The sequence below is a fragment of the Cyanistes caeruleus genome, chromosome Z (assembly GCF_971803275.1).
Source record: "Cyanistes caeruleus chromosome Z, bCyaCae1.hap1.1, whole genome shotgun sequence".
Lineage (NCBI taxonomy): Eukaryota > Metazoa > Chordata > Aves > Passeriformes > Paridae > Cyanistes > Cyanistes caeruleus.
Window position 1 is genome coordinate 80,972,982 of NC_141732.1, and position 27,036 is coordinate 81,000,017.

Genomic DNA, 27,036 nt, shown 5'->3' on the forward strand with positions numbered 1-27,036 from the left:
CCCATTTTTTTCCCATTTAAAGGCCCAAAAATTGGGATAAAAACCTGATTTTTTTCCCATAAAAACCCCAAAAAATGGGGATAAAAACCTGGATTTTTTTTCCCATTTAAAGACCCAAAAATGGGGATAAAAATCTGAATTTTTTCCCATAAAAACCCCAAAAATTGGGATAAAAATCTGAATTTTTTCTCATTAAAATACCAAAAAATTGGGATAAAATCCTGGAATTTTTCCTATAAAAACCCCAAAAAATGGGATAAAAATCTGAATTTTTTCCCATTAAAATACCCAAAAAATCAGGATAAAATCCTAAATTTTTTCCCATAAAAACCCAAAAATTGGGATAAAAACCTGGATTTTTTTTTCCATTTAAAGGCCCAAAAATGGGGATAAAAATCTGAATTTTTTCTCATTAAAATACAAAAAAATTGGGATAAAAATCTGAATTTTTTCCCATTAAAATACCCAAAAAAATTGGGATAAAAATCTGAATTTTTTCTCATTAAAATACAAAAAAAATTGGGATAAAATCTTGAATTTTTTCCCATATAAACCCCAAAAAATCGGGATAAAATCCTAAATTTTTTCCCATAAAAACCCCAAAAATTGGGATAAAAATCTGGGGTTTTTTTCCCATTTAAAGGCCCAAAAAATCGGGATAAAAATCTGAATTTTTTCCCATAAAAACCCCAAAAATTGGGATAAAAACCTGATTTTTTTCCCATAAAAACCCTAAAAAATTGGGATAAAAATCTGGATTTTTTCCCATTTAAAGGCCCAAAAATTGGGATAAAAATCTGAATTTTTCCCATTAAAATACAAAAAAATTGGGATAAAAATCTGATTTTTTTCCCATTTAAAGGCCCAAAAATGGGGATAAAAATCTGAATTTTTTCCCATAAAAACCCCAAAAATTGGGATAAAAATCTGAATTTTTCCCATTAAAATACCCAAAAAAATCGGGATAAAATCCTGAATTTTTTCCCATAAAAACCCCAAAAAATGGGGATAAAAATCTGGATTTTTTTCCCATAAAAACCCCAAAAATTGGGATAAAAACCTGGATTTTTTTTCCCATTTAAAGGCCCAAAAATGGGGATAAAAATCTGAATTTTTCCCATTAAAACCCCAAAAAAATTGGGATAAAAATCTGAATTTTTTCCATTAAAATACCCAAAAATTGGGATAAAAACCTGATTTTTTTTCCCATAAAAACCCCAAAAAATGGGATAAAAACCTGGATTTTTTTTCCCATTCAAAGACCAAAAAAACCCAACAAAAACACCCAAAAACAACAACAAAAAAATTCCCTTTTCACATGGAAATTTTTCCCATTAAAATACTAAAAAATTGGGATAAAAATCTGAATTTTTTCTCATTAAAATATAAAAAAATTGGGATAAAATCCTGAATTTTTTCCCATTAAAATACAAAGAAATTGGGATAAAAATCTGAATTTTTCCCATTAAAATACAAAAAAATTGGGATAAAAACCTGATTTTTTTCCCATAAAAACCCCAAAAAATGGGATAAAAATCTGAATTTTTTCCCATTTAAAGGCCCAAAAATGGGGATAAAAATCTGAATTTTTTCCCATAAAAACCCCAAAAATTGGGATAAAAATCTGAATTTTTCCCATTAAAATACCCAAAAATTGGGATAAAATTTTGAATTTTTTCCCAAAAAATCGGGATAAAATCCTAAATTTTTTCCTATAAAAATCCCAAAAAATTGGGATAAAAACCTGGATTTTTTTTCCCATTTAAAGACCAAAAAAACCCAACAAAAACACCCAAAAATAACAAAAAAATTCCCCCTTTTCACATGGAAATTTTTCCCAGCAGCTGCTCCCGTAATCCTTGGAATAAAGAACTCGAAATTCCCATGGGGATTTTTGGGGGTTTTTTTTGGGTTTTATTTTTATTTTTTTGGGGGGGGATTTTTCCATGGATTTCTGTTGTAGGGAACAGATGGAACCTTTGGAAAGGAGAAAATTCCCGGCGGGATTTCAGCGGTTTCCATGGATTTGGATTTGCCTTGGGGCTGGGATTCTTCCCCTGGGGCTTTCCTGCTTCTTTTTTTTAGCTGGATTTTGGTCACTTTTTCCTTGCTTTTTCCTGGCTTTTCCCATTTTTCCCCGGATTTTTCCCGGTTTTTCCCGGATTTTTCCACTTTTTTCCCCAGCTTTTCCCCACTTTTTCCTTACTTTCCCCACTTTTTTTCTGCTTTTTTCCCAATTTTCCCTCCTTTTCCCCACTTTTTCCTAGATTTTACCTGCTTTTTCCCCACTTTTTTTTCCCAGTTTTTCCATGTTTTTCCCCTCTTTTTTCCCCTCTTTTTTCCCTCTTTTCCCCCCATTTCCCCCAGTTTTTCCCACTTTTTCCTGGATTTTTCACACTTTTCCCAGGTTTTTCCAACTTTTCCCAAGTTTTTCCAACTTTTCCCAAGTTTTTCTCACTTTTTCCCCCCGGCTGCTCCCACTTTTTTCCCGTTTTTCCCCGTTTTTCCCACTTTTTCCCATTTCCACCCCCATTCTCCCACTTTCCCCGTTTTTCCTTGATTTTCCCCATTTTTTCCCCACTTTTCCCTTATTCTCCCCCATTTTTCCCTTTTTCCACCGGTTTTCCCTCTTTTTCTCCCATTCTCTCCATTTTCCCCATTTTTCCTATTTTTCCCACTTTTCCCTGTTTTTTTTCCCCATTTTCCCAAGTTTCCCAATGATTTTTCCCACTTTTCCCCCCTTTTTTTCCCATTTCCCCCAGGTTTTCCCCATTTTTTCCCCATTTTCCCCTCAAATTCTCAATTTATCCCAGGTTTTTCCCTTATTTCCCCCATTTTTTCAAGTTTTTCTCCCAGTTTTCCCCCATTCTTCCCCATTTCATTCCCACTTTTCCCCAGTTTTTCCTGATTTCCCCCATTTTTTCCCATTTTTTCCTTGTCTCTTCCCACTTTTCCTCCATTTCTCCCAGATTTCCACCAGCTTTTCCTGGTTTTTTCCCAATTTTCCCCTTTTCTTTCCGTTTTTCCCAGTTTTTCCCCATTTTTCCTGATTTTTTCCCAGCGTTTTTCCCAATTTTCCCATTTTTTTCCTGGTTTTCCCCGATTTCCCCCCATTTTTTCCCGTTTTCCCTCCGTTTTTCTGCGCTTTTTCCCATTTTTCCCAGATTTCTCCCAATTTTTCTCCCCCTCTTTTTTTTTTTTTTATTTTTTTAGGAGTTAAGTCCCAAAAAATGGGAAAAACGGGAGAAAAAAAAATTTCCGGATTTCCGAAGGGAATCCCAAAAAACGGGGGGAAAATGGGAAAAAAAGGGAAAAAAGAGGGAAAAACTGCGAAAATCTCGGAGAAAACGGGGGAAAACCGGGAAAAATGGGGGGAAAAAGGGGGAAAATGGGAAAAATGGGAGGAAAATGAGAGAGACGGGAAAACCCCAGGAAAAAACCGGGGGGGAAACGGGGAAAAAAATGGGAAAAATGGGAAAAATCTGAAAATTTTTGGGAAAAGTGGGAGAAAGTAGGGGAAATGGGAAAAAATTGGGGGAAAACGGGGAAAAATGGGGAAAAATGGGGGAAAATTGGGAAAAAAGGGAAAACCTGGGAAAAAGGGGGGGAATAAAGGAGGGTAAAATAGGAAGAAAATGGGAAAAAACGGGGAAATTAGGAAATATCGGGAAAAAATTGGGGATTGGAACCCCCCAAAAATGGGGATGGGAACCCCAAAAATCGGGATTGGAACCCCCCAAAAATGGGGAATGGAACATCCCAAAAATGGGGATTGGAACCCCCAAAAATGGGGATGGGAACCCCAAAAATGGGGATTGGAACCCCCCAAAAATGGGGATGGGAACCCCCCAAAAATGGGGATGGGAACCCCCCAAAAATGGGGATTGGAACCCCAAAAATGGGGATGGGAACCCCAAAAATGGGGATGGGGACCCCAAAAATGGGGATTGGAACCCCCCAAAAATGGGGATTGGAACCCCAAAAATGGGGATGGGAACCCCAAAAATGGGGATGGGAACCCCCCAAAAATGGGGATTGGAACCCCAAAAATGGGGATGGGAACCCCAAAAATGGGGATGGGGACCCCCCAAAAATGGGGATTGGAACCCCAAAAATGGGGATGGGAACCCCCAAAAATGGGGACTGGAACCCCCCAAAAATGGGGATTGGAACCCCCCAAAAATGGGGATGGGAACCCCCCAAAAATGGGGATTGGAACCCCCCAAAAATGGGGATTGGAACCCCCCAAAAATGGGGATGGGAACCCCAAAAATGGGGATTGGAACCCCCCAAAAATGGGGATGGGAACCCCCCAAAAATGGGGATTGGAACCCCAAAAATGGGGATTGGAACCCCAAAAATGGGGATTGGAACCCCCCAAAAATGGGGATGGGAACCCCCCAAAAATGGGGATTGGAACCCCCAAAAATGGGGATTGGAACCCCCCAAAAATGGGGATGGGAACCCCAAAAATGCGGATTGGAACCCCCCAAAAATGGGGATGGGAACCCCCCAAAAATGGGGATGGGAACCCCAAAAATGCGGATTGGAACCCCCCAAAAATGGGGATGGGAACCCCCCAAAAATGGGGATGGGAACCCCAAAAATGGGGATGGGAACCCCCCAAAAATGGGGATTGGAACCCCAAAAATGGGGATGGGAACCCCCCAAAAATGGGGATTGGAACCCCAAAAATGGGGATGGGAACCCCCCAAAAATGGGGATTGGAACATCCCAAAAATGGGGATGGGAACCCCAAAAATGGGGATTGGAACCCCCCAAAATGGGGATTGGAACATCCAAAAAATGGGGATGGGAACCCCAAAAATGGGGATGGGAACCCCAAAAATGCGGATTGGAACCCCCCAAAAATGGGGAATGGAACCCCCCAAAAATGGGGATTGGAACCCCCCAAAAATGGGGATTGGAACCCCCCAAAAATGGGGATTGGAACCCCCAAAAATGGGGATGGGAACCCCCCAAAAATGGGGATGGGAACCCCAAAAATGGGGATTGGAACCCCCCAAAAATGGGGATTGGAACCCCAAAAATGGGGATGGGAACCCCCAAAAAATGGGGATAGGAACCCCCCAAAAATGGGGATGGGAACCCCCCAAAAATGGGGATGGGAACCCCAAAAATGGGGATGGGAACCCCAAAAATGGGGATGGGAACCCCCAAAAATGGGGATTGGAACCCCCCAAAAATGGGGATTGGAACCCCAAAAATGGGGATTGGAACCCCCCAAAAATGGGGATGGGAACCCCAAAAATGGGGATGGGAACCCCCCAAAAATGGGGATTGGAACCCCAAAATTGGGGATTGGAACCCCCAAAAATGGGGATGGGAACCCCAAAAATGGGGATGGGAACCCCCCAAAAATGGGGATGGGAACCCCCCAAAAATGGGGATTGGAACCCCCCAAAAATGGGGATGGGAACCCCAAAAATGGGGATGGGAACCCCCCAAAAATGGGGATTGGAACCCCCCAAAAATGGGGATGGGAACCCCAAAAATGGGGATTGGAACCCCCCAAAAATGGGGATGGGAACCCCAAAAATGGGGATGGGAACCCCCCAAAAATGGGGATTGGAACCCCCCATAAACAAAAATTCTCCCTCACTACCCGGAAACGGGGGCGGGCCCAGCCCGTCAATCACTCCCCGACTCCGCCCTCTTTCTCTATTAACCAATCAGATCTCGCCAGGCGTTAGGGAGTGGCCTAAGGCTGGTTGACAGTAAGACCACGCCCCCTAGCCGTTCTATAAGGTCACGATAACCTGTCAATCACGCATTGACCCCACCCCCTCCTGCTAGCCAATGAGGTTGCTCCTAGCTCGGGGCGGGACTCGTCAATCTCTTTGTCCCCGCCCATGTTCTCTTAGCCAATGAGTCCGCACCAAGTGCGGGGCGTGACCTATCAATCCCTTTTTGACCGCGCCCACTCCCCGTATCACCCAATGAAACCGCACCGAGCGCGGGGCGGGACCTCTCACTCTCCCAACGGCCACGCCCACCTCTCTTTTTTAACCAATGAGCCGCCGCCGCTCGCGGGGTGTGGCTGCTCCTTCTCCCTCCACTTCCGCCGCCGCCGCCGCGGCCGCGCCGTGGCCCCGGAGCCGCGCGGAGCCCCGGCCTCGCCGCTCAGCCCCGGCCATGGCGGCTCCGCTCTCGTAGCCGCGCCCGCCATGCCCAGCGGAGCCGCCGAGGCCAGCGAGGCCGCCGAGCCGCCGCTGCTGCTGCTCCAGCAGCGCCTACAAAGGCTCGGCCTCCGCCAGCCCGGCGCGCTGGAGCCGCCCGGCAAGGAGCAGGAGCAGGACGGCGGAGAGGCGGAGCTGAGGGAGGATGAGGGCGAGGAGGACGAGGGCGATGCGGCCGCCTTGTTGCTCCCCTCGCCGCTGCTGCCGGGTCTGCTGCCGCCCGGGCTGGATGCCGCTGAGGGGGCGGCCGGGGCGCGGGGGATGATGGCGGCCGTGCTGTCCCGCGCTTTCGGCGGGGCTCCGGCCACGGGCGGCGAGCAGACGGCGCTGCTCCGCAGGAAGAGCGTCAACACCACCGAGTGCGTGCCCGTGCCCAGCTCCGAGCATGTGGCCGAGATCGTGGGGCGCCAGGGTGAGTGAGGGCATGGCGCGGGGGGATCCCAGCACGGCGGCCGGGCCGGGGGCTCTCCCCTCACGGCCGGGGTGGGAGCCTCATCCTCACACCCTGGGGGTTCTGAACCCCTTCTCCTCTTCCTGCCATCCTGGGCACCCTCCTGTCCCCTCACGGCCCGGGTGGGAGCCTCATCCTCACACCCTGGGGGTTCTGAACCCCTTCTCCTCTTCCCTCCATCCTCGGGACCCTCTTCTCCCCTCACGGCCCGGGTGGGAGCCTCATCCTCACACCCTGGGGGTTCTGAACCCCTTCTCCTCTTCCTGCCATCCTGGGCACCCTCCTGTCCCCTCACGGCCCGGGTGGGAGCCTCAATTCACCCCCTGATGGTCCGGACCCCCTTCTCCTCTTCCCTCCATCCTGGGCACCCTCCTGTCCCCTCACACTCCAGTTCTGGACCCTCATCCTCACCCCTGAGGGTCCTGAATCCCTTCTCCACTTTCCCGCCAGTTTGGGACCCTCTTCTCCCCTCACACCCTGGGTGGGATCCTCATTTCACCCCCTGGGGGTCCTGAACCCCTTCTCCTCCTCCCTCCATCCTGGGCACCCTCCTGTCCCCTCACGGCCCGGGTGGGAGCCTCATCCTCACCCTCTGAGGGTCCTGAACCCCTTCTCCTCTTCCCCCCATCCTCGGGACCCTCCTGTCCCCTCACACCGTGGGTGGGAGCCTCATCCTCGCCCTCTGAGGGTCGGGGCCCCTTTCTCCTTCACCCCGCATTTTGGGGACCCTCTTCTGCTCTTCCCCCCATCCTGGGGACCATCCTAACCCCTCGCACTCCAGCTCTGGACCCTCATGTCTCCCCCTGAGGGTCCTGAGCCCCTTCTCCTCTTTCCTGCCCTTTTGGGGACCCTCCTGTCTGTCCTACCGGAGTTCCCGTTTTAGCAGCCCCTAAACTCAGCCTGTCTGTCCCTAAACTCAGCCTCTCTGCCCCTAAACTCAGCCTGTCTGCCCCTAAACTCAGCCTGTCTGCCCCTAAACTCAGCCTGTCTGTCCCTAAACTCAGCCTCTCTGCCCCTAAACTCAGCCTGTCTGCCCCTAAACTCAGCCTGTCTGCCCCTAAACTCAGCCTGTCTGCCCCTAAACTCAGCCTCTCTGCCCCTAAACTCAGCCTGTCTGCCCCTAAACTCAGCCTGTCTGCCCCTTAACTCAGCCTGTCTGCCCCTAAACTCAGCCTGTCTGCCCCTAAACTCAGCCTCTCTGCCCCTAAACTCAGCCTCTCTGCCCCTAAACTCAGCCTGTCTGTCCCTAAACTCAGCCTGTCTGCCCCTTAACTCAGCCTGTCTGCCCCTAAACTCAGCCTGTCTGCCCCTAAACTCAGCCTGTCTGCCCCTAAACTCAGCCTCTCTGCCCCTAAACTCAGCCTGTCTGCCCCTAAACCTGGTTTTTCTGCTCCTAAACTCAGCCTCTCTGCCCCTAAACTCAGCCTGTCTGCCCCTAAACTCAGCCTCTCTGCCCCTAAACTCAGCCTGTCTGCCCCTAAACTCAGCCTGTCTGCCCCTAAACTCAGCCTGTCTGCCCCTAAACCCAGCCTGTCTGCCCCTAAACTCAGCCTGTCTGCCCCTAAACTCAGCCTCTCTACTCCTAAACTCAGCCTGTCTGCCCCTAAACTCAGCCTGTCTGTCCCTAAACTCAGCCTGTCTGCCCCTAAACTCAGCCTCTCTGCCCCTAAACTCAGCCTGTCTGCTCCTAAACTCAGCCTGTCTGCCCCTAAACTCAGCCTGTCTGCCCCTAAACTCAGCCTCTCTGCCCCTAAACTCAGCCTGTCTGCCCCTAAACCTGGTTTTTCTGCTCCTAAACTCAGCCTCTCTGTCCCTAAACTCAGCCTCTCTGCCCCTAAACTCAGCCTGTCTGCTCCTAAACTCAGCCTGTCTGCCCCTAAACTCAGCCTGTCTGTCCCTAAACTCAGCCTGTCTGTCCCTAAACTCAGCCTCTCTGCCCCTAAACTCAGCCTGTCTGTTCCTAAACTCAGCCTGTCTGTCCCTAAACTCAGCCTGTCTGTCCCTAAACTCAGCCTGTCTGTTCCTCAACCTGGTTTTTCTGCCCCTAAACTCAGCCTTTCTGCCCCTAAACTCAGCCTGTCTGCCCCTAAACTCAGCCTCTCTACTCCTAAACTCAGCCTGTCTGTCCCTAAACTCAGCCTGTCTGTCCCTAAACTCAGCCTGTCTGTCCCTAAACTCAGCCTGTCTGCTCCTAAACTCAGCCTGTCTGCCCCTAAACTCAGCCTGTCTGTCCCTAAACTCAGCCTGTCTGTCCCTAAACTCAGCCTCTCTGCCCCTAAACTCAGCCTGTCTGCCCCTAAACTCAGCCTGTCTGCCCCTAAACTCAGCCTCTCTGCTCCTAAACTCAGCCTGTCTGCTCCTAAACTCAGCCTGTCTGCCCCTAAACTCAGCCTGTCTGTCCCTAAACTCAGCCTGTCTGTCCCTAAACTCAGCCTGTCTGCCCCTAAACTCAGCCTGTCTGCCCCTAAACTCAGCCTGTCTGCCCCTAAACTCAGCCTCTCTGCCCCTAAACTCAGCCTGTCTGTCCCTAAACTCAGCCTGTCTGCCCCTAAACTCAGCCTGTCTGTCCCTAAACTCAGCCTCTCTGCCCCTAAACCTGGTTTCTCTGCCCCTAAACTCAGCCTGTCTGACCCTAAACTCAGCCTGTCTGCCCCTAAACTCAGCCTGTCTGCCCCTAAACCTGGTTTTTCTGCCCCTAAACTCAGCCTGTCTGTTCCTAAACTCAGCCTGTCTGTCCCTAAACTCAGCCTGTCTGTCCCTAAACTCAGCCTGTCTGCCCCTAAACTCAGCCTGTCTGCTCCTAAACCTGGTTTTTCTGCCCCCAAACCCAGCCTGCCTGCCTCTAATCCTGGCCTTTCTGTTCCTAAACTCAGCCTTTCTGCCCCTTAGCCTGGCCTTTCTGTATTAATCCCAGCTTTTCTGCCCCTAAACTCAGCTTTTCTGCTTCTAAACCCCGCCTTTCTGCCCCTAATCACAGTTTTTCTATCCCTAAACTCAGTTTTCCGCCCCTAAACCCAGCCTTTCTGCCCCTAAACCCGACCTATTTTCCCCCAAATCTGGCCTGTCTGCCCCTAAACCCGGCCTTTGGGGCAGAAAAGCCAGGATTAGGGGCAGAAGAGATGGGTTTTGGGGCAAATAGGCCGGGTTTAGGAGCACAGAGACCAGGATTAAGGGCAGGCGGGCCGAGTCTAGTGGCAGAAAAACTGAGTTTAGGGACAGACAGGGCGGGTTTGGGGGCAGAAAAACCGGGATCAGGGACAGAAAAGCTCAGTTTGGGGGCAGAAAAACTGAGTTTAGGGTCAGAAAGGCTGGGTTTAGGGCAGAAGAGCTGAGTTTAGGGTCAGAAAGGCTGGGTTTAGGGACAGAAAAGCTGAGTTTAAGGGCAGAAAGGCTGGGTTTAGGGACAGAAAAGCTGAGTTTAAGGGCAGAAAGGCTGGGTTTAGGGACAGAAAAGCTGAGTTTAAGGGCAGAAAGGCTAGGTTTAGGGACAGAAAAGCTGAGTTTAAGGGCAGAAAGGCTGGGTTTAGGGACAGAAAAGCTGAGTTTAAGGGCAGAAAGGCTGGGTTTAGGGACAGAAAAGCTGAGTTTAAGGGCAGAAAGGCTAGGTTTAGGGACAGAAAAGCTGAGTTTAAGGGCAGAAAGGCTGGGTTTAGGGGCTGAAAGGCTCAGTTTAGGGACAGAAAGGTTCAGTTTAGGGGCAGGCTGGGTTTAGGGACAGAAAGGCTGGGTTTAGGGACAGAAAAGCTGAGTTTAGGGGCAGAAAAAACTGAGTTTAGGGGCAGAAATGCTGAGTTTAGGGGCAGACTGGGTTTAGGGTCAGAAAAGCTTGGTTTAGTGGCAGACAGGATGAGTTTAGGGTCTGAAAGGCCAGGATTAGGCACAGAAAGGCTGGGATTAGGGGCAGACAAACTGAGTTTAGGGGCAGAAAGGCTCGGTTTGGGGGCAGAAAGGCTGAGTTTGGGGGCAGAAAGGCTCAGTTTAGGGGCTGAAAGGCCAGGATCAGGGACAGAAAAGCTGAGTTTAGGGCCAGAAATGCTCAGTTTAGGGGCAGACTAGGTTTAGGGTCAGAAAAGCTTGGTTTAGTGGCAGACAGGATGAGTTTAGGGTCAGAAAGGCTGGGATTAGAAGCAGAAAAATTTTGATTTAGGGAAAGGCAGGCTGAGCTTAGGGGGAAAGGCTGAGTTTAGGGCCAGGAAATCCAGGTTTAGGGGCAGGCAGGCCGAGTTTAGGAGCAGAAAGGCTGGGTTTAGGGGGAGACAGGCCAGAATTTGGGGTAGAAAAGCCGTGTTTAGGGGCAGAAAAAACGGGATTAGTGGCAGAAAAGATGAGTTTTGGGGCAGAAAAGCCGGGTTTGGGGGCAGAAAAGCTGAGTTTTGGGGCAGAAAAGCTGAGTTTTGGGGCAGAAAAGAGGAGTTTTGGGGCAGAAAAGATGAGTTTTGGGGCAGAAAAGATGAGTTTTGGGGCAGAAAAGTTGGGATTAGTGAAAATCCTGCCAGATTTAGGCTCTTGCAGTTCAGAATTTAGGAGGACTGAGTTGATTCAATAGCTGAACAGATTAAAATGTAATTAATCAATTGATTGAAGTGGCTAATCAATTAATCAATGGATGGAGAGGGGTCCACTGGACATCGCCGGCGTGGGCTGGAATTGTCCCGGAGGTGGAAGTGCCCAGGGACACAGGGACACGGGTGGACACGGGTGGACACAGGGACACAGGGACAGGTGGACACAGATGGACACAGGGACAGGTGGACACAGATGGACACAGGGACATGGATGGACACAAGGACAGGTGGACACAGATGGACAAATGGACACAGATGGACACAGGGACACAGATGGACACAGATGGACACAGGGACATGGATGGACACAGGGATGGGTGGACACAGATGGACACAGATGGACACGGACTCAGGTGGACACAGATGGACACAGGGACATGGATGGACACAAGGACAGGTGGACACAGATGGACACAGATGGACACAAGGACAGGTGGACAGGGACACAAATGGACACAGATGGACACAAGGACAGGTGGACACAGATGGACACAGGGACATGGACACAGATGGACACAGATGGACACAAGGACAGGTGGACACAAGGACAGGTGGGCACAGGTGGACACAGGGACAGACGGACACAAGGACAGGTGGGCACAGGTGGACACAGATGGACCCAGGGACACGGACACAGGGACACAGATGGACACAAGGACAGGTGGACACAGGGACAGGTGGACACAAGGACAGGTGGGCACAAATGGACACAGGTGGGCACAGGTGGACACAGGTGGACACAGGTGGACACAGGGACACAGGTGGGCACAGGTGGGCACAGGGACACAAATGGACACAGGTGGGCACAGGGACACAGCTGCCCCCAGGGCCGGGCCGGCGCTCCCCAGCCGCTCCCTCTGACTCCGCTCTCCTCTCCCCCGGGCCAGGCTGCAAGATCAAGGCGCTGCGGGCCAAGACCAACACCTACATCAAGACGCCGGTGCGCGGCGAGGAGCCGGTGTTCGTGGTGACCGGGCGCCGCGAGGACGTGGCCGCGGCCAAGCGGGAGATCCTGGCGGCGGCCGAGCACTTCTCGCTGATCCGGGCGTCCCGCGGCAAGGGCGCGGCGGGGGCGGCGGGGGCGGCGGGGCCGTGCTGCGCGGCGGCGCTGCCGGGACACACCACGGTGCAGGTGCGGGTGCCGTACCGCGTGGTGGGGCTGGTGGTGGGGCCCAGGGGAGCCACCATCAAGCGCATCCAGCAGCAGACGCACACCTACATCGTGACGCCCAGCCGCGACAAGGAGCCGGTCTTCGAGGTGACGGGCATGCCCGAGAACGTGGACCGGGCGCGGGAGGAGATCGAGATGCACATCGCCACGCGCACCGGCGCCTTCCTGGAGCTCGGCGGCGACACCGACTTCCGCGACAACGGCACCGACGTCGGCTTCGAGGGCTCGACGCCCGGCCCCGCCTGGCTCGGCGCCCGGCCCGCCGCCCGCAGGTCGATGGTCTCCAGCTACCGCAACGACAGCTCCAGCTCGCTGGGCAGCGGCTCCACCGACTCCTACTTGGGCGGCGGCCGCCTGGCCGACTTCAGCCCCACCAGCCCCTTCGCCGCGGGCGGCTTCTGGTTCGGGGAGGCGCCGCCCGCCGCCGAGGAGCTGGCGCCGGACTCGCCCGCCTTCGAGCCCCTGCCCGCGCCCTCCCCGACCGTCTGGGCCCCGCCGGAGCCCGCGGCCGCCCCGCCGGGGCCGTGCGGCGAGCCCGGGGCCCCGCGGCGCGGCAGCCGGCCCCCCACGCCCCGGCTGTCGCCCACCTTCCCCGAGGGCCCCGAGCCGCCGCCGGCCCGGCGGGCCCGGGGCGAGCGGCCCGGGCTGCCCATCCACGCCCCGGCCTTCTCCAACGGTACCGACAGCTACTCCTCGTCCAACGGCGGCTCCACGTCCAGCTCGCCGCCCGAGAGCCGCCGCCGGCACGAGTGCGTCCTGTGCTTCGAGAGCGAGGCCACGGCCGCCCTGGTGCCCTGCGGCCACAACCTCTTCTGCCTGCAGTGCGCCGGCAGGATCTGCCACAGGGCCGCGCCCGCCTGCCCCGTCTGCCACAGCGCCGTCACCCAGGCCATGCGCATCCACTGCTGAGCGCTCGCCGCCGGGCTTGCCTGGCGCCGGGCCCGGGCCGGCCGCGGGAGCACCGGGACTGCTGTGGGAACACCGGGACTGCCGCGGGAACACCGGGACTGCCACAGGAACACCGGGACTGCTGTGGGAACACCGGGACTGCCACAGGAACACCCCGGGACTGCCACGGGAACACCGGGACTGCCACGGGAACACCCCGGGACTGCCACGGGAACACCGGTTCTGCCGCGGGAACACCGGGACTGCTGTGGGAACACCCGGTTCTGCCGTGGGAGCACCAGGACTGCTGTGGGAACACCCCAGTTCTGCTGTGGGAACACCGGGAGCCTACCCCAGGTACACCCCGGGAACACCCGGGTTCTGCCCCAGTTCTGCCGCGGGAACACCGGGACTGCCACGGGAGCACCCGGGTCTGCTGCAGGAGCACCCGGGTCTGCCCCCGGGAACACCCCGGTTCTGTCCCGGTTCTGTCCCGGGAACACCCCGGTTCTGTCCCGGGAACACCCCGGTTCTGTCCCAGTTCTGTCCCGGGAACACCCCGGTTCTGCCCCGGTTCTGTCCCTGGGAACACCCCGGTTCTGTCCTGGTTCTGTCCCTGGGAACACCCTGGCTCTGTCCCAGGAACACCCCGCTTCTGTCCCGGTTCTGCCCCGGTTCTGTCCCCGGGAACACCGCGGTTCTGTCCCGGTTCTGTCCCGGGAACACCCCGGTTCTGTCCCAGGAACACCCCGGTTCTGTCCCAGTTCTGCCCCTGGGAACACCGCGGTTCTGTCCCAGTTCTGCCCCGGTTCTGTCCCTGGGAACACCCCGGTTCTGTCCCAGGAACACCCCGGTTCTGTCCTGGTTCTGTCCCTGGGAACACCATGGCTCTGTCCCAGGAACACCCCGCTTCTGTCCCGGTTCTGCCCCGGTTCTGAAGGCCCCGGTTGGGCCGCAGCCCCGCCACTGCCGATGCTGCCTTCTCTGCACTGCCAGCGCTGCTCCGGGGGTGCCCTCGGGGGCTCTCGGGGCTGTCCCTCCCCGGCCGGCGGCCAGCGGCCAGCGGTGCCCGGAGCCCGGAGCCCGCCATCCCCCCCGGACCCCCCCGGATCCCCCCGGATCCCCCTGGATCCCCCCCGGATCCCCCTGGATCCCCCATCCTGGATCCCCCATCCTAGATCCCCCTGGATCCTCCAATCCCAGATCCCCCCGATCCCGGATCCCCCTGGATCCCCTTGGATCCCCCATCCTGGATCCCCCTGGATCCCAGATCCCCCTGGATCCCCCCGGATCCCCCCGGATCCCCCCGGATCCCGGATCCCCCCACCCAGATCCCCCCGGATCCCCCTGGATCCCGGATCCCTCCCGATCCCCCATCCCGGATCCCCCATCCCGGATCCCCCATCCCGGATCCCGGATCCCCCGGATCCCCGCTGGAGGCTGCGTTCCTCGCTGCGGAAAAGGGGACAGACGCTTGGGGGGCGCCTCTGCACCCCACAGTCAGCCGGGTTCCTCTCATCGGGGTCTCTCCAGTCACGGCTGCGAGACGGGAACGGGAAAAAGGAACGGGAACGGGAACGGAACGGGAACGGAACGGGAACGGGAACAGGAAAAGGAGAGGAAAGGAAAGGAAAGGAAAGGAAAGGAAAGGAAAGGAAAGGAAAGGAAAGGAAAGGAAAGGAAAGGAAAGGAAAGGAAAGGAAAGGAAAGGAAAGGAAAGGAAAGGAAAGGAAAGGAAAGGAAAGGAAAGGAAAGGAAAGGAAAGGAAAGGAAAAAGAAAAGAAAAGAAAAGAAAAGAAAAGAAAAGAAAAGAAAAGAAAAGAAAAGAAAAGAAAAGAAAAGAAAAGAAAGAAAAGGAAAGACAAAAGAAAAGAAAAGAGAAAAAGAAAAGAAAAGAGAAAAAGAAAAGAGAAAAGAAAAAGAAAAGACAAAAGAAAAGAGAAAAGAAAAGGAAAAGAAAAAAAAGAAAAGAGGAAAAAACAAAAGAAAAGAGAAAAGAAAAAAGAAAAAGAGAAAAGAGAAAAGACTTTCTTGAGTCCTCTCCTTGCATTTCAACCTGTGGATGTTTCCAGGTTTCATCCTCAGGACCTTCCCAAATCCGTGCTGGCGTACGCTAAAACGACAACAAAAAAAACAACAAAAAACAAAAAACAAAAAGAACAATATAAAAAAAAAACCCAAAAATGGAAAAAAAAAAAAAAAAAAGTAAGAAAAAGAAAAAAAAATTACAAAAAAAAAAAAAAAAAAACCACACACACAAAACACACAAAGCGGAGTTCTGGTGGATGTTTTCTATTTTTATTCTTTTTTTTGGTTTTTTTTTTCGGAAGCATTATTTTCCCAAGGCAAAGCTTTTTTCTCAGTATAACAGAATAAAAAAAAAAGAAAATTAAAAAAAAAAACCGAAGAAGAGGCGAGATGAAATCGCACGTGTGCCGAAGCAGCAGACGGGCAGAAAAACTTTTATTTTTTATTTCCACTTGAAGAGTTACATTTCGTACGACAAGTTTACAGATAAGGGTTTTTATTTTGTGATTCCGAGCCCCCGGAGCACGGGGCGGGGCCGGTTTGGAATTTGCTAATTTTGCTACACTTCTTTTGTTATGTATATGTCGGGAGGCGCTGGGGCCTTACAGATCCCCGGGTTAATTTGAGTTTAAAAATACAAATCCTTATATTTTATGATAAAAGGGCCTTTAACTGGTGACGGCCAAAGCACTGATATTATATATTTGCTGTAAAGAGAATTATAAGAGTTTTATTTTTCTGATATTAAAAGTTACTTAATAAAGACTGGTTTCCATTAGCTTGAAGGATGAGCCTGGCTGTGGCTTGGAGGGGAGCAGGGGGCAGAGAGACCCCAAAATCCTCCGGGGAGATCGCTGCCGGGGGTTTGGGGTCGGGGTCTCTGGTCAAGGTTTGGGTCGGGGTCTCTGGTCTGGGGTTGGGGTCTCTGATCAGGGGTTGGGGTCTCGGTCAGGGTTTGGGGTCTCTGATTTGGGTTGGGGTCTCTGATCCAGGTTTGGGTTGGGGTCTCTGGTCAGGGGTTGGGTTTGGGGTCTCTGGTCAGAATTTGGGTTGGGGTCTCTGATCTGGGGTTGGGGTCTCTGATCTGGGTTTGGGTTGGGGTCTCGGGTCAGGGGGTGGGTTTGGGGTCTCTGATTTGGGTTGGGGTCTCTGGTCTGGGGTTGGGGTCTCTGATCTGGGGTTGGGGTCTCGGTCAGGGGTTGGGTTGGGGTCTCCAATGGGGGATTTGGGTTGGGGTCTCTGGTCAGAATTTGGGTTGGGGTCTCTGGTCAGGGGTTGGGGTCTCTGATCTGGGGTTGGGGTCTCGGTCAGGGTTTGGGGTCTCTGATTTGGGTTGGGGTCTCTGATCCAGGTTTGGGTTGGGGTCTCTGGTCAGGGGTTTGGGTCTCTGATCTGGGGTTGGGGTCTCTGGTCAGGGTTTGGGTTGGGGTCTCTGATTTGGGTTGGGGTCTCTGGTCAGAATTTGGGTTGGGGTCTCTGGTCAGGGGTTGGGGTCTCCAATGAGAGATTTCGGGTTGGGGTCTCTGGTCAGGGGTTGGGGTCTCTGATCTGGGTTGGGGTCTCTGATCTGGGTTGGGGTCTCTGATCTGGGTTGGGGTCTCTGGTCAGGGTTCGGGTTGGGGTCTCCCTTGAGGGATTTGGGTTGGGGTCTCTGATCAGGGATTTAGGTTGGGGTCTCTGGTCAGGGGTCGGGGTCTCTGATCCAGGTTTGGGTCGGGGTCTCTGATCAGGGTTTGGGTCGGGGTCTCCAATGGGGGATTTGGGTCGGGGTCTCCAGTGCGGTCTGCGCTGGGATCTGGGGCTCCCGGGGTCGCTGTTCCCGCTCGGGGCCGCGGCTGCCGCGAGCCGGAATGGCAACCCCGGCCCGGGGAGCGCTCGCCCACAGGGTCCCGAGGGGTCCGGCACCGGCCCAAAGGGTCCCGCACTGGCCCAAAGGGTCCGGCACTGGCCCACAGGGTCCGGCACTGGCCCACAGGGTCCGGCACTGGCCCAGAGGGTCCGGCACTGGCCCACAGGGTCCGGCACTGGCCCACAGGGTCCCGCACTGGCCCAGAGGGTCCGGCACTGGCCCAGAGGGTCCCGAGGGGTCCGGCACTGGCCCAGAGGGTCCGGCACTGGCCCACAGGGTCCGGCACTGGCCCACAGGGCCATCCAGCTGACCTCTGGCCACCCTCGGGGCCGGGGCTGCTCCCGCTCCCCGCGGGCCATCGGCCGGGGCCGGGCGCGGTGGCGAGCTGGGGCTGGCCCAGACCCCGCTCCCGGTACCGGTACCGGGCAGCCCCCGCTCCCCTCCCCCTCCCGGTACCGGTACCGGGCAGCCCCCGCTCCCCTCCCGGTACCGGTACCGGGCAGCCCCCGCTCCCCTCCCGCTCCCGGTACCGGTACCGGGCAGCCCCCGCTCCCCTCCCGGTACCGGTACCGGTACCGGGCAGCTCCCGCTCCCCTCCCGGTACCGGTACCGGTACCGGGCAGCCCCCGCTCCCCTCCCGGTACCGGTACCGGTACCGGGCAGCTCCCGCTCCCCTCCTCCTCCCGGTACCGGTACCGGGCAGCCCCCGCTCCCCTCCCCCTCCCGGTACCGGTACCGGGCGGCCCCCGCTCCCCTCCCGCTCCCGGTACCGGTACCGGGCAGCTCCCGCTCCCCTCCCGGTACCGGTACCGGGCAGCCCCCGCTCCCCTCCCGGTACCGGTACCGGTACCGGGCAGCTCCCGCTCCCCTCCCGGTACCGGTACCGGTACCGGGCAGCCCCCGCTCCCCTCCCCCTCCCGGTACCGGTACCGGGCAGCCCCCGCTCCCCTCCCGGTACCGGTACCGGGCGGTGCCGCCGGCCGGGCTCGGGGTCCCGTCCGGTCCCTCCCGCCAGGGGCAGAGCGGGCACCGCACAAAGCTCGGATCCGGTTCTGGCGGCCCAAAGCTCGGATCCGGTTCTGGCGGCCCAAAGCTCGGATCCGGTTCTGGCGGCCCAAAGCTGAGCCGGGCTGAGCTGGGCTGTGCTGGGCTGTGCTGGGCTGGGCTGGGCTGGGCTGGGCTGGGCTGGGCTGGGCCGGCGGTGGCTGGCGCTGCTCGGGTGAGGATCGGCGCACTCATCCCGAGCAGCGGCGGGGACAGCCGGGGCTGCGGCTCGGGAGCTGCCCGGGCACCGCCGGGCCGGGCCGGACCGGGCTGGGCTGGGTTCTGAGCTGAGCTGGGCTGGGCTGGGCTGGGCTGGGCTGAGCTCTGACCTGAGCTCTGGGCTGGGCTGGGCTGGGCTGGGCTGGGCTGGGCTGGGCTCTGAGCTGAGCTCTGGGCTGGGCTCTGAGCTGAGCTCTGGGCTGGGCTCTGAGCTGAGCTCTGTGCTGGGCTGGGCCGGGCTGGGCCGGGCTGGGCTGGGCTGAGCTCTGAGCTGGGCTGGGCCGGGCCGGGCTGGGCTGGGCAGGGCTCTGAGCTGAGCTCTGTGCTGGGCTCTGAGCTGAGCTCTGGGCCGGGCTGGGCTGGGCTGGGCTCTGAGCTGAGCTCTGGGCTGGGCCGGGCTGGGCCGGGCTGGGCTCTGAGCTGAGCTCTGGGCTGGGCTGGGCTGGGCTGGGCCGGGCTGAGCTCTGTGCTGGGCTGGGCCGGGCTGGGCCGGGCTGGGCTGGGCTGGGCTGGGCTCTGAGCTGAGCTCTGTGCTGGGCTGGGCCGGGCTGGGCTGGGCTGGGCTCTGAGCTGAGCTCTGAGCTGAGCTCTGGGCTGGGCTGGGCTGGGCTGGGCCGGGCTGGGCCGGGCTGAGCTCTGAGCTGGGCTGGGCCGGGCCGTGCCGTGCCGCTGGATGTCCCCAGGGCTGCGCTGACCGTGGCCCAGCGGTGACTCCCTCCGGACCCCCGCGTCCCCAGAGCCGCCCCGGCGTGTCCCGGCTGTTCCCACCCCGTCCGGAGCGCACCGGGACGGGCCCTGGCCACCGCCGGCTGCTCCTGACCCCGCTGCCACCGCGGTGGCCCTGGGGGGACAGGCCCCGCTGGTCCCCAGAGCCACCGCTGCTGCCGGGGTGACAGATGGAGCGCCCGGGACAGCCGGGGACAGCCACCCCAAACCCCGCCGGGACACGGGCACCGGGACAGCCACCCCCTGTCCCTTGGGCCACCCGCGGGAACGGGAACGGAACCCTGGGCAGGGCGCTGGCAGGGTGACAGGGATGTCACAGCGCTGAGGGGTGACAGGGATGTCACAGCCCCACGGGTGACAGGGATGTCACAGCCCCACGGGTGACAGGGATGTCACAGCGCTGAGGGGTGACAGGGATGTCACAGCCCCATGGGGGTGACAGGGATGTCACAGCCCCACGGGTGACAGGGATGTCACAGCCCCTCAGGGGTGACAGGGATGTCACAGCCCCAGGGGTGACAGGGATGTCACAGCCCCAGGGGTGACAGGGATGTCACAGCCCCCCACGGGTGACAGGGATGTCACAGCCCCTCAGGGGTGACAGGGATGTCACAGCCCCAGGGGTGACAGGGATGTCACAGCCCCTCAGGGGTGACAGGGATGTCACAGCCCCACGGGTGACAGGGATGTCACAGCGCTCAGGGGTGACAGGGATGTCACAGCGCTCAGGGGTGACAGGGATGTCCCAGCCCCAGGGGTGACAGGGATGTCACAGCCCCACGGGTGACAGGGATGTCACAGCCCCCCACGGGTGACAGGGATGTCACAGCCCCAGGGGTGACAGGGATGTCACAGCGCTCAGGGGTGACAGGGATGTCCCAGCCCCACGGGTGACAGGGATGTCACAGCCCCAGGGGTGACAGGGATGTCACAGCCCCCCACGGGTGACAGGGATGTCACAGCCCCAGGGGTGACAGGTGTGTGACAGGTGTGACAGGTGGCACTGTGCCCGCTGGCCCCGGCCAGGGCTCGGTCTGGCCGTGTCCCCGGGCTCGGGATGTTCCCCGGCTGGAAACCGGGCCTGGCTGTGCCGGGCTCAGCCTAACCCCGAGCTCAGCCCCGAGCTCAGCCTAACCCCGAGCTCAGCCTAACCCCGAGCCCTGTCCCGAGTTCAGTCCCGAGCCCAGCCCAGCCCCGAGCTCAGCCCAGTCCCGAGCTCAGCCTAACCCCGAGCTCAGTCCCGAGCTCAGCCTAACCCCGAGCCCAGCCCCGAGCCCAGCCCCGAGCCCAGCCCCGGGCCCAGCCCCGAGCTCAGCCCAGCCCCGAGCCCAGCCTAACCCCGAGCTCAGCCCAGCCCAGCCCCGAGCCCAGCCTAACCCCGAGCCCAGCCCCGAGCCCAGCCCAGCCTAACCCCGAGCCCAGCCCAGCCCAGCCCCGGGCCCAGCCTAACCCCGAGCCCAGCCCAGCCCAGCCCCGGGCCCAGCTCTCCCCTCGCGGTGCCCGCCGCCCTCCTCGCTGGGCTCTCCGCGGCGTTTGTCGGCCGCGGGAAGAGGGAAAACCGCGATGAAACCGGGAAGCCGGCGCTGCCCCGCAGGACGAGGAGGGCGCGGTACCGGGCCCGGTTCGGCTCGGTGCTGTGGGTGGTGCCGCAGCCGGGGGAAGGACGGACGGACGGACGGACGGACGGACAGCGCTGAGCACAGCTGCGGGCAGCAGCCAGCCAGGAAGGTTCTGGAAGGAGAGCTCGGGGCCCGAGGGGCGCCCGTGGGGAGAGGCGGGGGGCTGGGGGGCTCGGGGGCAATGTCCGGGAGTGTCACCGCTCCCCCGGGAGCCGCGGGTGTCCCCACGGCTGTCCCCGTCCTGTCCCAGCCCCGACACCCAGCGGGCACTCACAGCACCCCGAAACCCACAGAAACTCCTCACACACTCCCCACAGCACCCCCAGTTCCCCTCCCGGCACTCACAGCACCCCCAATTCCCCCGACACTCACTGCACCCTCAATTTCCCCGACACTCCTCACGGCACCCCCAATTCCCCTCCCGGCACTCACAGCACCCCGAAACCCACAGAAACTCCTCACAGCACCCCGAAACCCCCAGAAACTCCTCACAGCACCCCGAAACCCACAGAAACTCCTCACAGCACCCCGAAACCCCCAGAAACTCCTCACAGCACCCCGAAACCCACAGAAACTCCTCACACACTCCCCACAGCACCCCCAGTTCCCCTCCCGGCCCCCGCTGCCCCGGGCTCCCCGCTGCCCCGGGCTCGGAGCCCCGGAGCTGCAGCCCCGGCCCGGAGCTGGCCCGGAACCGGCAGAACCCCCCGGAATGAACGCAGGAAGCCGGGAGTGAATCTTCACCTTCTTTAATCAACCCGGAGTCAGGGAGTCCCGGGGAGGTTTCCTGCGGTGTGTGTCACCCGCAGGCCGGCGGTGACGGGGAGCAGCGGAGGGGCCGCTGGCAGCCCCGCTCAGCGCGGGGCCGGAGCAGAGAAACCCTCCCCGCCTTTGCAGCCCGGAAAACGCCCGGAAAACGCCCGGAAAACGCCCGGAAAACGCCCGGAAAACGCCCGGAAAACGCCCGGGCGAGTTTCGGGGTGCGGGTGCTGCACAGCCCAGCGGAATCACAGCCTTGGGGCGCTACCAAAGCTGACCCACAAGGTGGAGAAGTTCACTGGAGCGGGTGCTGGTGCTCGCTGCGGCGGATTTTGGGGTGCCCCTCAGCACGGGGTGATTTGTTATGGCCGTGGGGCACAGGGGGTGCGGCTGTGGGGCACAGGGGTGCGGCTGTGGGGCACTCAGGGGTGCGGCTGTGGGGCACAGGGGGTGCAGCTGTGGGGCACAGGGGGTGCGGCTGTGGGGCACAGGGGGTGCGGCTGTGGGGTACGGGGGTGCAGTTGTGGGGCACAGGGGGTGCAGTTGTGGGGCACGGGCCAGCTGAGCTCTCCGGGGTTCCTCTGCCCCATCCCGGGTCCCTTCCCCCTCTCCTGTCCCCATCTCCTCTGTCCCGAGTGGCCCCACAGAGCCCCGGGTGGCCCCAGAGGGACCCGGGTGGCCCCACAGGGACCCGGGTGGCCCCACAGAGCCCTGAGTGGCCCCACAGGGACCCGGGTGGCCCCACAGGGACCCGGGTGACCCCACAGAGCCCTGAGTGGCCCCACAGGGACCCGGGTGGCCCCACAGGGACCCGGGTGGCCCCACAGAGCCCTGAGTGGCCCCACAGGGACCCGGGTGGCCCCACAGGGACCCGGGTGACCCCACAGAGCCCTGAGTGGCCCCACAGGGACCCGGGTGGCCCCACAGGGACCCGGGTGGCCCCGGAGAGCCCCGAGTGGCCCCACAGAGCCCTGAGTGGCCCCACAGGGACCCGGGTGGCCCCACAGGGACCCGGGTGGCCCCGGAGAGCCCCGAGTGGCCCCAGAGAGCCCCGAGTGGCCCCACAGGAACCCCGGTGGCCCCACAGATCAGGTGCCGCGGTGGGGGCTGGAGCAGGGAGGCAGCAGAGGCTCCTCAGGCCCGGTCTGAGACTCTCGGAGACCCCGGGTGCAGAGCGGCTGCCCCGGCAGGGACCGGGACCGGGACCGGGATCGGGATTGGGATCGGGATCGGGACCGGGATCGGGATAAGGATGAGGATGATGATCAGGACCAGGAGCAGGACTGGGATCAGTACCAGGATCAGGCTCAGGATCAGGACCAGGATCGGGATCGGGGTTGGGATCGGGATCAGGATCAGGATTAGGATCGGGATCGGGACTGGTATCGGGACAAGGATGAGGATGAGGATGAGGATGAGGATGAGGATGAGGATGAGGATGAGGATCAGGACCGGGATCAGGACCGGGATCAGGACCGGGATCAGTACCAGGATCAGGCTGAGGATCAGGACCAGGATCGGGATCAGGATCAGTACCAGGATCAGGATCAGGATCAGGACCGGGATCGGGATCAGTACCAGGACCGGGATCAGTACCAGGATTAGGACCAGGATTCAGGAGCAGGATCGGGATCGGGATCAGGATCAGGATCAGGATCAGGATCAGGACCAGGATCACGATCGGGATCGGGAGAGCCCTGCTCAGGGCTGCGGCAGCGGGAGCCCCCGGGCGCTGTCCCGGAGCTCGGGGACAGCAGCGCGGCCCTGCCCGAGCCGTGGCCAGCAGGACAGGCGTGGGGCGAGCCGGGCTCCCTGCCGGGGCACCCGGGCCAGGTGACAGCTGTCTGTCTGTGTGCCCCGGCGGGGACGGCGCTGTCCCGGGGTGTCGGTGCCCGCTGCCCAGGGACGGGCTGGGATCCTGCGGGTGCGCGGCGCTCCGGGGGAAGGAGCGGGGCGCCCGCCCGGGACACAGAGAGCTCCCGGCGGCTTTGGGGCCCGGGGAGAGCGGGGCCCGTCCTCCGCCTCGGGGACGGGCCCCGGGAGCCCGGGAGCAGCTTCCCCACCCGGAGCCCTCGTGGGGGGTCAGCCCCACACACCCCACACCGCCCCACACTGCCCCACACAGCCCATACTGCCCCACACTGCCCTACACTGCCCACACACCCCACATAGCCCCACACTGCCCCACACACCCCACACTGCCCCACACATCCCCACACTGCCCCACACATCCCCACATAGCCCCACACTGCCCTACACTGCCCCACACATCCCCACACTGCCCCACACATCCCCACACTGCCCCACACATCCCCACATAGCCCCACACACCCCACACACCCCACACTGCCCCACACTGCCCTACACTGCCCCACACTGCCCTACACTGCCCCACACAGCCCCACACTGCCCTACACTGCCCCACACATCCCCACACTGCCCCACACATCCCCACACTGCCCCACACATCCCCACATAGCCCCACACACCCCACACACCCCACACTGCCCCACACTGCCCCACACTGCCCCACACTGCCCTACACTGCCCCACACAGCCCCACACTGCCCTACACTGCCCCACACATCCCCACACTGCCCCACACATCCCCACACTGCCCCACACATCCCCACACTGCCCCACACCGCCCCACACAGCCCCACACACCCCACACTGCCCCACACCGCCCCACACAGCCCCACACACCCCACACTGCCCCACACTGCCCCACACACCCCACACACCCCACACACCCCACACTGCCCCACACACCCCACACTGCCCTACACTGCCCCACACATCCCCACACTGCCCCACACATCCCCACACTGCCCCACACACCTCACACACCCCACACACCCCACACTGCCCACACATCCCCACACTGCCCACACTGCCCCACACACCCCACACTGCCCCACACCGCCCCACACTGCCCCACACACCCCACACTGCCCCACACACCCCACACACCCCACACACCCCACACTGCCCCACACACCCCACACCGCCCCACACACCCCACACTGCCCCACACACCCCACACACCCCACACTGCCCCACACACCCCACACTGCCCTACACTGCCCCAGACATCCCCACACTGCCCCACACACCTCACACACCCCACACACCCCACACTGCCCCACACTGCCCTACACTGCCCCACACACCCCACACTGTCCCACACACCCCACACACCCCACACTGCCCCACACACCCCACACTGCCCCACACATCCCCACACTGCCCCACACACCCCACACACCCCACACACCCCACACACCCCACACACCCCACACACCCCACACTGCCCCACACATCCCCACACTGCCCCACACACCCCACACACCCCACACACCCCACACACCCCACACACCCCACACACCCCACACTGCCCACACTGCCCCACACTGCCCACACTACCCCACACACCCCACACACCCCACACACCCCACACTGCCCACACTGCCCCACACTGCCCACACTGCCCCACACACCCCACACTGCCCCACACTGCCCCACACTGCCCCACACTGCCCACACTGCCCCACACACCCCACACTGCCCCACACTGCCCCACACACCCCACACTGCCCCACACTGCCCCACACTGCCCCACACACCCCACACTGCCCCACACTGCCCCACACTGCCCCACACAGCCCCACACTGCCCCACACACCCCACACACCCCACACACCCCACACACCCCACACACCCCACACACCCCACACACCCCACACACCCCCACACTGCCCTACACTGCCCCACACTGCCCCATACACCCCACACATCCCCACACTGCCCCACACATCCCCACACTGCCCCACACATCCCCACATAGCCCCACACACCCCACACACCCCACACTGCCCCACACTGCCCCACACTGCCCCACACTGCCCTACACTGCCCCACACAGCCCCACACTGCCCTACACTGCCCCACACATCCCCACACTGCCCCACACATCCCCACACTGCCCCACACATCCCCACACTGCCCCACACCGCCCCACACAGCCCCACACACCCCACACTGCCCCACACCGCCCCACACAGCCCCACACACCCCACACTGCCCCACACTGCCCCACACACCCCACACACCCCACACACCCCACACTGCCCCACACACCCCACACTGCCCTACACTGCCCCACACATCCCCACACTGCCCCACACATCCCCACACTGCCCCACACACCTCACACACCCCACACACCCCACACTGCCCACACATCCCCACACTGCCCACACTGCCCCACACACCCCACACTGCCCCACACCGCCCCACACTGCCCCACACACCCCACACTGCCCCACACACCCCACACACCCCACACACCCCACACTGCCCCACACACCCCACACCGCCCCACACACCCCACACTGCCCCACACACCCCACACACCCCACACTGCCCCACACACCCCACACTGCCCTACACTGCCCCAGACATCCCCACACTGCCCCACACACCTCACACACCCCACACACCCCACACTGCCCCACACTGCCCCACACTGCCCACACTGCCCCACACACCCCACACTGTCCCACACACCCCACACACCCCACACTGCCCCACACACCCCACACTGCCCCACACATCCCCACACTGCCCCACACACCCCACACACCCCACACACCCCACACACCCCACACACCCCACACACCCCACACTGCCCCACACATCCCCACACTGCCCCACACACCCCACACACCCCACACACCCCACACACCCCACACACCCCACACACCCCACACTGCCCACACTGCCCCACACTGCCCACACTACCCCACACACCCCACACACCCCACACACCCCACACTGCCCACACTGCCCCACACTGCCCACACTGCCCCACACACCCCACACTGCCCCACACTGCCCCACACTGCCCCACACTGCCCACACTGCCCCACACACCCCACACTGCCCCACACTGCCCCACACACCCCACACTGCCCCACACTGCCCCACACTGCCCCACACACCCCACACTGCCCCACACTGCCCCACACTGCCCCACACAGCCCCACACTGCCCCACACACCCCACACACCCCACACACCCCACACACCCCACACACCCCACACACCCCACACACCCCACACACCCCACACACCCCCACACTGCCCTACACTGCCCCACACAGCCCCACACAGCCCACACACCCCACACTGCCCCACACATCCCCAGCTGCCTGCGCTCGGAGCTCCCGGTCTGTCCCAGCGCTGAACAAACGCGCCCCCAGTTTAACCCAAGAACCCCGTCTGGATGAGCCCCGGGCCGGGCAGCAGAACCTGCACCAGAACCTGGATCCTGCAGGGCGGGGAGCAGAACCCGGAGCAGAACCCGGAGCAGAACCCGGAGCAGAACCCGGAGCAGAACCCGGATCCCCCAGGGCAGGGAGCAGAACCCGGAGCAGAACCCGGAGCAGAACCCGGAGCCCCCAGGGCGGGGAGCAGCCGGCAGGATCCCCCCGCGCTGGGGCGATGCCGATGTCCC

At 59.4% G+C, this 27,036-nt stretch overlaps 1 protein-coding gene across 2 annotated transcripts; it reads left to right on the forward strand.

Moving 5' to 3' along the window:
* The first annotated feature begins 6,027 nt into the window (after positions 1–6,027).
* On the forward strand, positions 6,028–15,183 carry MEX3C (mex-3 RNA binding family member C). Of its 2 annotated transcripts, XM_086867570.1 has the most exons (3): positions 6,039–6,612; positions 12,104–12,897; positions 12,994–15,183. In XM_086867570.1, exons 1-3 carry the CDS (start codon positions 6,189–6,191, stop codon positions 13,294–13,296), a joined length of 1,521 nt encoding a protein of 506 aa, XP_086723696.1. In that variant the 5' UTR covers positions 6,039–6,188; the 3' UTR covers positions 13,297–15,183. The 2 variants fall into 2 exon arrangements, with proteins under 2 accessions (XP_086723697.1, XP_086723696.1); XM_086867571.1 differs by having other exon boundaries at positions 6,028–6,612; positions 12,104–13,408.
* The last annotated feature ends 11,853 nt before the right edge of the window (positions 15,184–27,036 follow it).

What these genes read in the sequence shown, in the direction of transcription:
- MEX3C (XM_086867571.1), top strand. Translation starts at nt 6,189, where the DNA reads ATGCCCAGCGGAGCCGCCGAGGCCAGCGAGGCCGCCGAGCCGCCGCTG. An exon ending in CGAGATCGTGGGGCGCCAGG is followed by an intron (nt 6,613 to 12,103) that starts GTGAGTGAGGGC and finishes CCCCCGGGCCAG; the next exon opens with GCTGCAAGATCAAGGCGCTG.